This window comes from Gadus macrocephalus, chromosome 13 (genome assembly GCF_031168955.1).
Source record: "Gadus macrocephalus chromosome 13, ASM3116895v1".
NCBI lineage: Eukaryota > Metazoa > Chordata > Actinopteri > Gadiformes > Gadidae > Gadus > Gadus macrocephalus.
The window spans coordinates 1,857,413-1,868,897 of record NC_082394.1 but is presented as its reverse complement, the minus strand read 5'-3'; the positions used below and the strand labels follow the sequence as shown (position 1 = coordinate 1,868,897).

General features: G+C 45.4%; 1 protein-coding gene across 1 annotated transcript; it reads right to left on the bottom strand.

Annotated features, from left to right (window-relative positions):
• Nucleotides 1-211: 211 nt before the first annotated feature.
• Nucleotides 212-11,174, bottom strand: nicn1 (nicolin 1). Its single transcript, XM_060069706.1, has 7 exons — nucleotides 11,017-11,174; nucleotides 9,952-10,105; nucleotides 6,900-7,073; nucleotides 3,510-3,623; nucleotides 3,109-3,177; nucleotides 2,550-2,654; nucleotides 212-770 (listed from the first exon to the last, which is right to left on the bottom strand). Exons 2-7 carry the CDS (start codon nucleotides 10,096-10,098, stop codon nucleotides 729-731), a joined length of 651 nt encoding a protein of 216 aa, XP_059925689.1. The 5' UTR covers nucleotides 10,099-10,105; nucleotides 11,017-11,174; the 3' UTR covers nucleotides 212-728.
• Between the last annotated feature and the right edge of the window lie 311 nt (nucleotides 11,175-11,485).

Here is an 11,485-nt window from a genome sequence, read left to right as displayed (position 1 = left end):
TCCCAGAGAGAGCTCAGAGCCTCTGAGAACTCTGATTCTAATCTCTGAATAGCCCTCCGCAGAGTTCTCAGTGCCCTCTGGCCAGCGATGTTACGAGACATTTAAAACCCCCATGCAGCTATTACTATTTAGTCTGTGAGTGTTCAGCTCATAAAAAGCAGGTAGGCAGGGAGTTAGATCCTTAACACTTGACCAACCGGCCCCAACGATGGACAACGAACCCCCTGCAGTTATTACAATCTCAGAAGCATGACCAATGCAATATTCACTTCTCTGTTATTTATAGTGTTAACGTATATTAAATGTGTTAGATAGTGCAATATTAGTATTAATGCACTAGTATTATATATTTCTTAACCTTACGTTATACATGTACGTCACAATACTGAACAATGTTTGATGATATCCATTATATAATTCCATGTGTTGAATATTTCACATTGTATGATTGTATTTCTCTCCAAAGACGTTTCGGTTTCTCTAATGATACACAAAATAAAATGTAAGGAGTGTCTGTTATTGGCTGAGGGCCAGGGTCATGTGATCGGCCAGAATTGGACAGTTCAGTTCCTATAACCTCACTTTGTGACGGAGCAAGACCACATTTGGTCATTGTCTGTTCCTCCCCCTGGCTGTGTACAGTACGTGTGACACAAGGACATGCATGGCTCAGTCTCTCCGACAGCCCTTCATCCTGGCTCCGGCCAGCCTCCGTACGACCACCGGCCTCAGGTCAGGCAGAGCAGGTTGATGTCGTAGCATCCGTCCACCTGTTACGTGACAACACACACAGAGGATGTCTCAGCATGGATTCATGCTGAGATGGTAAACGGACAGCATTTTTCGAACCAGTGGCCACTCAAAGCGCTTTATAATCAGGGCCGCTGCTGGCCGTTTCCGTGCCCTACGCGAGCGGGGGGGGGGAGCCCCTTTTCATATATTAGGTAAAAACATCTAATTTGCCGAAATTGAGTGATAGGTTATACAATTGAGAACAAACAACGGTGGGCCTCTTCATAACTAATTTACATATTTTTTTGATTCATTAATGTATTTTTTTTTTTTTTACAAACCTTAATTTTTGGTGCCCCCCTCAGGTACCTGGTGCCCTGCGCACTCTGCGTACTCTGCGTACTCTGCGTACTCTGCGTACTCTGCGTACTCTGCGTACTCTGCGTACTCTGCGTACTCTGCATACTCTGCATACTCTGCGTACTCTGCGTACTCTGCGTACTCTGCGTATAGGGAGCGGCGGGCCTGTTTATAATACTGCCACACATTTACCCATTCATGCACACATTCACACGCCGACGGCGGAGTCAGCCACGCAGGGCGACAGCCGGCTCGTCAGCAGCAGTCAGGGTGAGGCGTCTCGCTCAGGGACACCTCGACACTCAGCTCGGAGGAGCCGGGGATCAAACTAGCAACCTTCCAGTTACCTGCTGACCCGCTCTTCCTCCCGAGCCACATTCCGCCCACATCCACATGGGATGAAGTTCGTGCAAACATCTGCTAGTTTAGGATCTGACCCATGCAGGAAGGGGTCTCCTGGATGTCGGCGAAATGTTAAGGAGACTGCCGTGTCAGGAATTAACCAGAGAAGAATTTGTGACCTTTAAAACGAAAAAGTTCTGATCTGACGGGCGATTTCTCTGACATCATTAGCTTGGGGCGTGGTGCTGCAGATGTGCTAATCCAATGGTTGAACCAGTGTATGAAATCCATATTGAATGTCACTCAGAGATACATTTACCAAAATAAAATAAAATTGAATTTTTTTTGCATAACCCTTTGATTGATTGATTGAAAACTTTATTGAACAACAATCAACAATTGTGCCGCGTTTCCACTGCAGGGTGCGGTATGATTCGGTTCGCCTCAGTCCGGCGGTATAGCCCAGCTCAGTTCCGAGGTCGCGTTTCCACCGCCGACAGTACCCTTTATGGTAGGCCGGATGTCGATCGCCGCGGCAGCTATGTAAACGCGTTTTACGCGACATGTTCATTGTAAAGAATAATACCTCGAGGCTACTGTTTGTTTGTTTTTATCCCCACGTCGCCCGGAAGTGACGATTCTGTCGACCAATCAACGGAGGGGGTGTGTAGCTCGAATTTTCCGGTACCCTTTCAGGCGTCTCGTCTCGTTTTCAGTACCCCAACGGAGGAGTACTGAAAACGAGGGCAAAACGTGTACGGCTCAGTCCGGGTCACGCCCACTTTTGGCGGTGGAAACGCAATCCGTACCGCACCTTTGCGTACCGAACCGTAACGCACCCTGCAGTGGAAACGCGGCATAATGCCCAAAGCCCTGCTTCCATTGTGCTCCTTAAGTACACAATGGAGCCCTTTGAGACTGTAATCACAGGTACAGTCTCAAAGGGCTTAACCGCCCACATATTGATGACATCTCCATAACCTAATGGATTCAACAGCCCCAGTGCCTGGAAGGTGACGGTAAACTCTGTGTCCCCACAACACATGCTCCCTGGTCAGAGACAGGTGCACGCTGGGTGATCGATCAGCGTCAGCCGCGCACGTCACGTGACTCACGTCGAAGCGGCCGATGGACGCGGTGGTCTGATTGGTCTGCATCACCTCGGTCAACGCCCACATCTGTTGGATGCTGGACGACACGGCGTGGGGGTCCGGGAGGCCCTGAGGACGGACGGACACAGACGGTCAGACGGTCGGATGGTACCACCACACTAGTCCCCAGAGGAAGGCAGCAGGTGTACGAGCAGCAAACCAAACAAGAGAGATCATGCAAAGAGTAAAATAAAGTAAACCTTATTTTATCTTATTCGATTTGTACGTAAGGTGGTGCTTGGGACGCAAATGGTGCGGATACAGTCATATGGCTAGGAGCCATATCTACATTTACTTCCTGTGCATTTTTGGGAATTTGAAATATTTCTGTTTAACGTTTATATATATTTTTTCTTTCCAAATCTTCTTTATTTAAGAACTTTTTTTTTCTGGGCTGTATCTCAATTGTTACAACAACATTAATTTTCTGTGATTTATAAAGTGCACCTTATCTTAACACAAATAGACAAGGACACAACAAACACACACACACAACCACAAACTGTACACAATGTCCTGTTACCTCCATATTCAGGTGTTGGTCAACGAGGGTTAAATCCGACAACCAATCGGAAACTTCTTTCACAGGGGCCTGTTGAGAGAGTCACAAACTGTTCATCGGGTGTTCATTGTTAATCAATAATCACTAGCCCATTACTTTGATCTAGTCATGAAATGTGTATGATTAGCATGATATCATTTAGTATGATATTATGCTGACAAACACACTGGTTTTATAGTTAACGTTACTAATCTAATCGTCCATAAGCCAAGCAATCTGAAGAGTTGGATTTCTTTAACTAGCTGTGGTGTACTGAAGGGCTTTACAAATGAAGCAAACATGACTCCACTGAACTGGTGTTCCTCTTGCGCGATCAATGTAAACCACAGACTTCAGGGTTATGTTGACAATTCAAAGCTCACCGGTTGGGTGTGCGGGTGTATTTTGATGTCTTCCAGGTTAAAGGTCAGCCAGGCTGAGGAGGGCTGTCTCAGGACGAGTCTGACTGACACCACGTCGTCGGGCACCAGCAGCATCTGCACCAATAGAAACACTCCTTAGATCAGACTCCTTCATCTGCACCAATAGAAACACTCCTTAGAGCAGACTCCTTCATCTGAACCAATAGAAACACTCCTTAGATCAGACTCCTTCATCTGCACCAATAGAAACACTCCTTAGATCAGACTCCATCATCTGCACCAATATAAACACTCCTTAGATCAGACTCCATCATCTGCACCAATATAAACACTCCTTAGATCAGACTCCTTCATCTGGACCAATAGAAACACTCCTTAGATCAGACTCCTTCATCTGCACCAATATAAACACTCCTTAGATCAGACTCCATCATCTGGACCAATAGAAACACTCCTTAGATCAGACTCCTTCGTCCGTACCAGTATAAAGCCTCCTCAGATCAGACTCATTCATCTGGACCAATAGAAACAATCCTTAGATTACACTCCTCCATCTGGACCAATAGAAACACTCTTTACATCAGACTCCTTCATCTGATCAATAGAAACACTATTTAGATCAGACTTCTTCATCTAGGGCAATATAAACCATCTTTAGATCAGACTCCTTCATCTGATCGATATAAGCGCATCTTAAATGATCTTCCACTATCAACCCAATAGTCGCAACCCTTAGGTTATAAACAACAGTAATTCCATAGCACCGTGATTCCCAAGTTCTTTGCCCAAGACCCAGTTTTCAGCTCTCAAAATCCTTGTGACCCAAACATCTTCCATTTCTGTGCATCAGCTTTCTTCCCCATCGTTTCCACACCAAACAACTTCTACCAGTAATATCAATGTCCCAGTGGCTGTCTTCACATCTCTCCACACTCAGTAGTTTTCTTGTGGCAACAAATCAGTAAGCATTCTGTTTCGTCTAGGGCACTTCATAGTCACACCGAGCCAACCCCACATCGGGTCCCAACCCCAAGGTGTGTGAAACCCTGCCATGGACTCAGTCAGTGTTTCATCCTCGATGTCTGTGTAGTTCAACAGATCTACTGGTATTCACGCCGTACTACGGACTCTTGCTCGGCCAGAATCTCAGTAAGAAGCCATAACGATAACCGCGGATACTTCAGTAACACTGTGCCAGAGACAGTGCCGATAAACTGACACTAAATCTAATCGCTAGTGAGACAGAGCAGCTCGGCAGTGGGGCCAGCAGCAGTTACAGAACCCATTTTTCATTCCCCCTTCCACAAAGCAGCAAAGACAGACCCCTGTGAGAGAAAACATTATTTGAGTTCTTTTTTTTACTCAGTCTCTGCTTGATATTAAGTTCAAATCCCGTTTGAAATTACCCTGTTATTATGTTACAAACAAAGACGTCTCTCTTCTCTGCGTCGTCCTCCCCCCTCTAGTCTTCAGGAGGAGTGCAGGGAAACAAAAGGTTGGCACGATGTCAGACTAAAACCACAGGTAACAAACAGCGACACTGCGGAAAGGGGAGGACGTGTCGATTATGAAAACACCAACACGAAGCCCGAGACAATTTAAAACTCTCTTTGACTTGGAAACAACGATCACACCCCCACCAAAATAACCAAACAAAGATCAAAAACACCATTCTCCGTCTGGACCACCACATTTGCATTTAGAACACATAATAAACAGAACCGTTGTGTGTTAGAAAACCCCCGCACACAAACCGAACCGAAGCAAAATAGTGCTCTCGTTGTTGCCGCTCTAGACGGCCAACAGAGCTTCTGTTTGAGATGGGAGACAACCGAGAAGAACCGACAGCTCGGAGGCCGCGAGGGCTGTGAGATGTTTCCTCGACGAGAGAACCTCTCAGGAATCTCCAGCTGTGATCTCCAGCTGTTACACGACGCTCGGCGGAGGAGGCGTACGGCTTTGATGCTCCCTTCACTGGACTTCTTCCATGTGGGCGAATGAATCCGTTTCACACGCTCTCATCTGGCTGAGCCCCAGCGGAGTGGGTTTACAGATCGGTTGGTTTAGGATGAGATTCATGCACATAATTGATGTGTCGTGTGGATTTCAGCAACACTCAAAGGGTATCTCCGTGTTCCCGAGAAGATTTGAATCAAAGTGGCTCACAGTGTATGACGCATGAGTCAATAAGTAGCAGGGGTAAGTGTACAGGTAGACTGTGGACAGTGGGGTTCGAACCCAACACATTTCAGGCTGGAAGTGACATCGTCAAGAAGCGGGGCTGCATAATGAACGGGGGGCTGTGGATGAGAGGTTCCATCGGTCGATCTGGTGTTCATCTGTTGTTCCTCAGACTCTTCTGCTGCGTTGGTTGAAATAACAAGAAACCGGATCAACAACCGAGAGCACTGCTCCATCAAACCCTGGAGACTGATCTCTGTTAATGCATTCAGACGAAGGAGGATCTGTTTTCATGTCAGAGGAACGTGTTTTCCTTCAAGGCTGCTGAGCTCATTAGAAGATTAAATTGAAGAATGTATGTGAAAATCCACAGAACATTATGCAGCCTGCGGATCAGTATTTAAACATGAAATAAACACACACACCCACACACACGTACACACACACACACACAAATTCATTCAATTAAGAACCAAAGCAGTATGCCATGTTTAAAGAATTGTTTAATCGTTTGTGTGTGTGTGTGTGTACGCGTGTGGGTGTGTGTGTGCGTGCTTGTTTATTACATGTATAAATAGTAGCAGCATAGGCTGCATAACGTTCTGCATTATCTATCTGAGGTACCCACCTGGTCCCTCTGTGTAGTGTACCTGTTGACTGTGTCTACCTGTACCTCAGGTACCCACCTGTTCCCTGTGTGTAGTGTACCTGTGTGCGGTGTCTACCTGTACCTCAGGTACCCACCTGGTCCCTGAATGTAGTGTATGTGTGTAGGGTGTCTACCTGTACCTCAGGTACCCACCTGGTCCCTGAATGTAGTGTACCTGTTTACTGTGTCTACCTGTACCTCAGGTACCCACCTGGTCCCTGAATGTAGTGTATGTGTGTACTGTGTCTACCTGTACCTCAGGTACCCACCTGGTCCCTGAATGTAGTGTACCTGTTTACTGTGTCTACCTGTACCTCAGGTACCCACCTGGTCCCTGAATGTAGTGTATGTGTGTACTGTGTCTACCTGTACCTCAGGTACCCACCTGGTCCCTGAATGTAGTGTACCTGTTTACTGTGTCTACCTGTACCTCAGGTACCCACCTGGTCCCTGAATGTAGTGTATGTGTGTACTGTGTCTACCTGTACCTCAGGTACCCACCTGGTCCCTGAATGTAGTGTATGGTCACTGAGAGACTACCTGTCTCTCAGTGTACCCACCTGGTCCCGGTGGATGGAGTAGTAGTCCTGCGACCCGGCCTCGGTGTGGGGGTTCTCCATGAGAGGGAGGTCCCTGAGGGCCGTGGACCACTGGGCCTCCTGACCCCGGGTCCGCTTCAGGACCCGCACGCTCACAAAGGCACAGTAGTAGTTCTTAAAGGTGATGTCCTCAATCTGAATACACACAATACAGTAGTAGTTCTTAAAGGTGACGTCCTCGATCTGAATACACACAATACAGTAGTAGTTCTTAAAGGTGACGTCCTCGATCTGAATACACACAATACAGTAGTAGTTCTTAAAGGTGACGTCCTCGATCTGAATACACACAATACAGTAGTAGTTCTTAAAGGTGACGTCCTCGATCTGAATACACACAATACAGTAGTAGTTCTTAAAGGTGACGTCCTCGATCTGAATACACACAATACAGTAGTAGTTCTTAAAGGTGACGTCCTCGATCTGAATACACACAATACAGTAGTAGTTCTTAAAGGTGACGTCCTCGATCTGAATACACACAATACAGTAGTAGTTCTTAAAGGTGACGTCCTCGATCTGAATACACACAATACAGTAGTAGTTCTTAAAGGTGACGCCCTCGATCTGAATACACACAATACAGTAGTAGTTCTTAAAGGTGACGTCCTCGATCTGAATACACACAATACAGTAGTAGTTCTTAAAGGTGACGTCCTCGATCTGAATACACACAATACAGTAGTAGTTCTTAAAGGTGACGTCCTCGATCTGAATACACACAATGCAGTAGTAGTTCTTAAAGGTGACGTCCTCGATCTGAATACAGGACAGAGGTAGTTCTTAAAGGTGATGTCTTCGATATACATAAACACAGTACAGTGCTAGTTCTTTAAGGTGATGTCTTCAATATATATAAACACAGTACAGTAGTTGTTCTTAAAGGTGATGTCCTCTATCTGAATACAGAACTGTTAGTAGTTCTTCAAGGAGATGTTTTCCATCTGGCTAAACTTAATCTCTGCACACAGAGAAATTGCTGCGTTAGTTAAAACTGGGTTTAATGGCAGAGTATTTCCTCAAATCGCTGTGGCATCACCCATTACTATCAGACATTAGTTTAATCCCCATGTGACAAGCACTCAGGGCTCTGTCTCAGGTTCACTGCATATTCAATTATTGCAATGTTCCTATGGCGAGAAATCAGCAATTCTACCCAGTAATGAGTGAAAAGAGGACACACACGTTTTTGCCAGCCTAGCAGCCTCGTGAAAACCCACAGCTCCCTTTGGCTCTGCAGGCTCGGGGCATGGCCCCCAAGACCCCCCTGATCTGTTTCAGTGAACCTGCTAGCCTCAGCAATGGCTACTTACCCAAATGGTCAGCAAACTGCGAAAAGTTTCAGCTTTATGGTTGGGGACTTTGTTTTTTCCCCGCATGCGAGGGGTACACCACCGGAATCCAGCATTTAAATTCTACCATTCAGTGTTCTGGAATGCAACACTGGCTAAATAATCTGACATACAGTATCAGTATCACATTATATCACACACTCAAACCCTATTTTTACAATGAACAATGCATTACCAGGCACGCCTGGCTTAACACCCGGCCAATCAAACGGTATTATATGGAATTATATTAATCAATTAATATGATTCTTAATAACTATAAACATTGTACAGATGTAAACATCGGTAGCTGCATGGTGACACAGAACAAATGAGGGAGCTGAGGAGTCTAATAGTGAAGGCTCCAAGCACCTCTTTCACTTTGAACCATCCTGACCACAGCCTTCCTGTGGGCGTACCAGAGGGAGACCCCGTGCCTGCATAAAGAAACTCTGCCACAGTTGTTGTAAAGCTGCTGTGCGTGTTCGTGTTTAAGCAGCAGACCACAGGAGAGAACAGAGGTCTGTAGTGTGGGTCTTGAGCCACGCCTCACTCACAATCCCCACCGGGAGCGTCGTCACCCTCTCGAATTGGATGACGAGGCTGTTTCAAATTAGTTTGGATGGTTTTGTGTGTATATGATCGTAAAAAGGAATCTTCCCACTCATCGACGGCCAGGGTAATGTGAAAGTTAAATTTCAGTAACCCGGGGCTCTGTCTCATTAGAAGATAAACAGGACCCACAGTGTAGCAGGCCTGCAGTCCATATCAGCCTCGCACCAACCCCTTCAAACCCCCCAGTCTGTTAAATCGCTTAATTACCATTTAACGAGGCCCGCCGAATATAGATTATTATTTTTTGAGCGGAAGCCGGCCCTGGGCATAATCCTTTGAAGATCCAGTCAGATGAATTAATTAGGTTCAACAATTCATTGGAAATTATTTTTAATTAGACCTAAACGCTGCAAAAGTAGGTCAGTGACCGAAATCCATTAGACCATGGTGGGACTTGTGTCTTGTATAACGGAAACTTCAGGAAACTAAGAACAGTAACATGAAACATGGCCTACGATGAGGACAGCTGCATTCAAGTACGTGTGGCTTTAATATTTTAAAGTTTTCCTCCGATCAAGTGTTATCCTGTTTCTCCCTCTCCCTCTCAAATGCATCTCCGTGAATCTAATTGCATTGTTATTTTCTAAGCCCTAAACTTTGTTTATTTTTCTTGTTGTGTTGTTTCCCTTGTTAAGCATTTGTTTTACTGCTGCATGAATATGAAATATAAATGCTTTATGCATAAAGTTGAATTGATTGATTGCTGCTGGCTACAGAGAACTCAGCTAATCAGTGCTAACCCAGATCGCAACAACCGTCATCCAATAAATAATGCAGGAGCCAAAGAAAATCGGCACACACATCTAACCATTTTAGGGAATCGGTATATGGGTCAAGACAGCCTGATCCCCGAAATCAAACAAATTCAATTACATATTTTAGAAGGGGGGTGTAGAACAGTCTAGTGGTTGGGGTGATCGGCTTCCAGTCTAAAGGAACTGGGTTTGATGCCCAAATCTCAACAGCTGACCTGTAGGCATCCTTGATGCAATCTTTGAATGATTTAATAATCAGTACCCTGTATGGTGTAAGAAACAGAGCCAACAGGGGCGCAAGGGGTCACTTACATTGACAGTCTTTCCGAAGGGCAGGTTGATGTCGACCACGGACACACCCGACTGGGAAATCTCTGTTTTGGTGTCGCCGATCTGTAGGTTCACAGAAGCCTTGATGGTGCAGGTCACATGGTCTGTGAGGTCACTGCTCTCGCTCATCCTGATCCTAGTTGGGGATGGATAGAATCTTATTTTGAGGTACGATTGAAGATTGAATTTTATTTTGAGGTACTATTGAGTTTTTTCAGCTCAAGTTGCAATGCCTATTATATTACTCTCACATCTCTAGAGTTCATCCGAGTCGTAAAACTTAAAATTATTCAAATGAAAAGTGTTCATTTTACAGACTCAGATAGTGAAAAACATAAGGCATGCAAAACATTAGCTTTAACAAGCTACAATTAATAAATAATCCCTAAAAACTGAAAATGCAATAAAAATGTATTCAAGAAAAACATCAAAAACACTGTCACTGTTTTTGAACTCCTCAGCATTTGTGTTTGAACTCCTCAGTATTGAAACACACAGTTCCTGTCTTGACTTGATAGCAATGAGGCACCGGCACCATGCACAGCGCTCCCGTTACAGCGGAACGCGGCGGTAACCAGCACAACACATACACCCTCTTTAACGTGCCGTCCACTATGCTTGTGCGGTAAAGAGACAGTGACCAGCACCATGGACAGCGCTCCCGTTACAGCCGAGCACAGCGGTAACCCGTGACAACACATATATCCTCCTTCGTCCCGTCCACTATGCTTGTGCGGTAAAGAGGCACCAGCGCCATCGCCAGCGTAAATGGGTTGTATGTGAAAATACAACCTCTGCGCCGTTCACTGCGCTAGTGCGTTGAAGAGAAACGAGACTAGCACCATGGACAGCGCTCCCGTTACAGCAGTAACCAGTGACAACGCATGCACCCCCATTAACACACGCTTTTTTATTTTGCAGATTTCACGACATTGCTTGTAGAAGACTGCATGGACATCAAACCAAATTAGCAACCGGGCTAATACAAGGGTGAGCTAATGGCATTGCACCGACGTACAGAAGGTGTGTGTGTGTGAATGTACTTGCCTCTTGTTGAACGACGGTAGTGTCTGCTCTTGGAGGTCAGCTGGGGCAATGTTTAAGAGCTACGTTTTGGTAAATTCCCCAAGTAAAGACGCGCTTTCTGTTTACCGCACAACACTTCCTGGCTGTAACCAAGGCGACGTAACAAAATTAAAGGGCCCGCAACACAATGATTCGGATAGCGGTTAAAATGCGAAATAAATAGGTAAAAACTATAAAAAAATATATATAGTAGCAAGCTTTTAAATATCCAAGGTGATTTGTGAAAATAATATATCGCATGTTTACCATACGATTACATCCAGCAGTGTTTCAGTTTTGTGGCCGTTGTAACTCCGCTTGGCCGACAGAGGGCGCCAGCACTCCACGGATAAAAAAGGAATGGTTGCGCATTTCTGACACGGTGCTGGAATTAAATCCTCTATGTATGACCTCATTAACAACAGCAACGTCATTCATGCTAAAATATAGA

Coding starts and splice junctions, on each gene's coding strand:
- nicn1 (XM_060069706.1), bottom strand. CDS start 10,098: ATGAGCGAGAGCAGTGACCTCACAGACCATGTGACCTGCACCATCAAG. Junction 3,624..6,899: donor ACTCCATCCACCGGGACCAG/GTGGGTACACTG, acceptor CTATTGGTGCAG/ATGCTGCTGGTGCCCGACGA. Junction 2,655..3,108: donor ACCAACACCTGAATATGGAG/GTAACAGGACAT, acceptor GTCCGTCCTCAG/GGCCTCCCGGACCCCCACGC.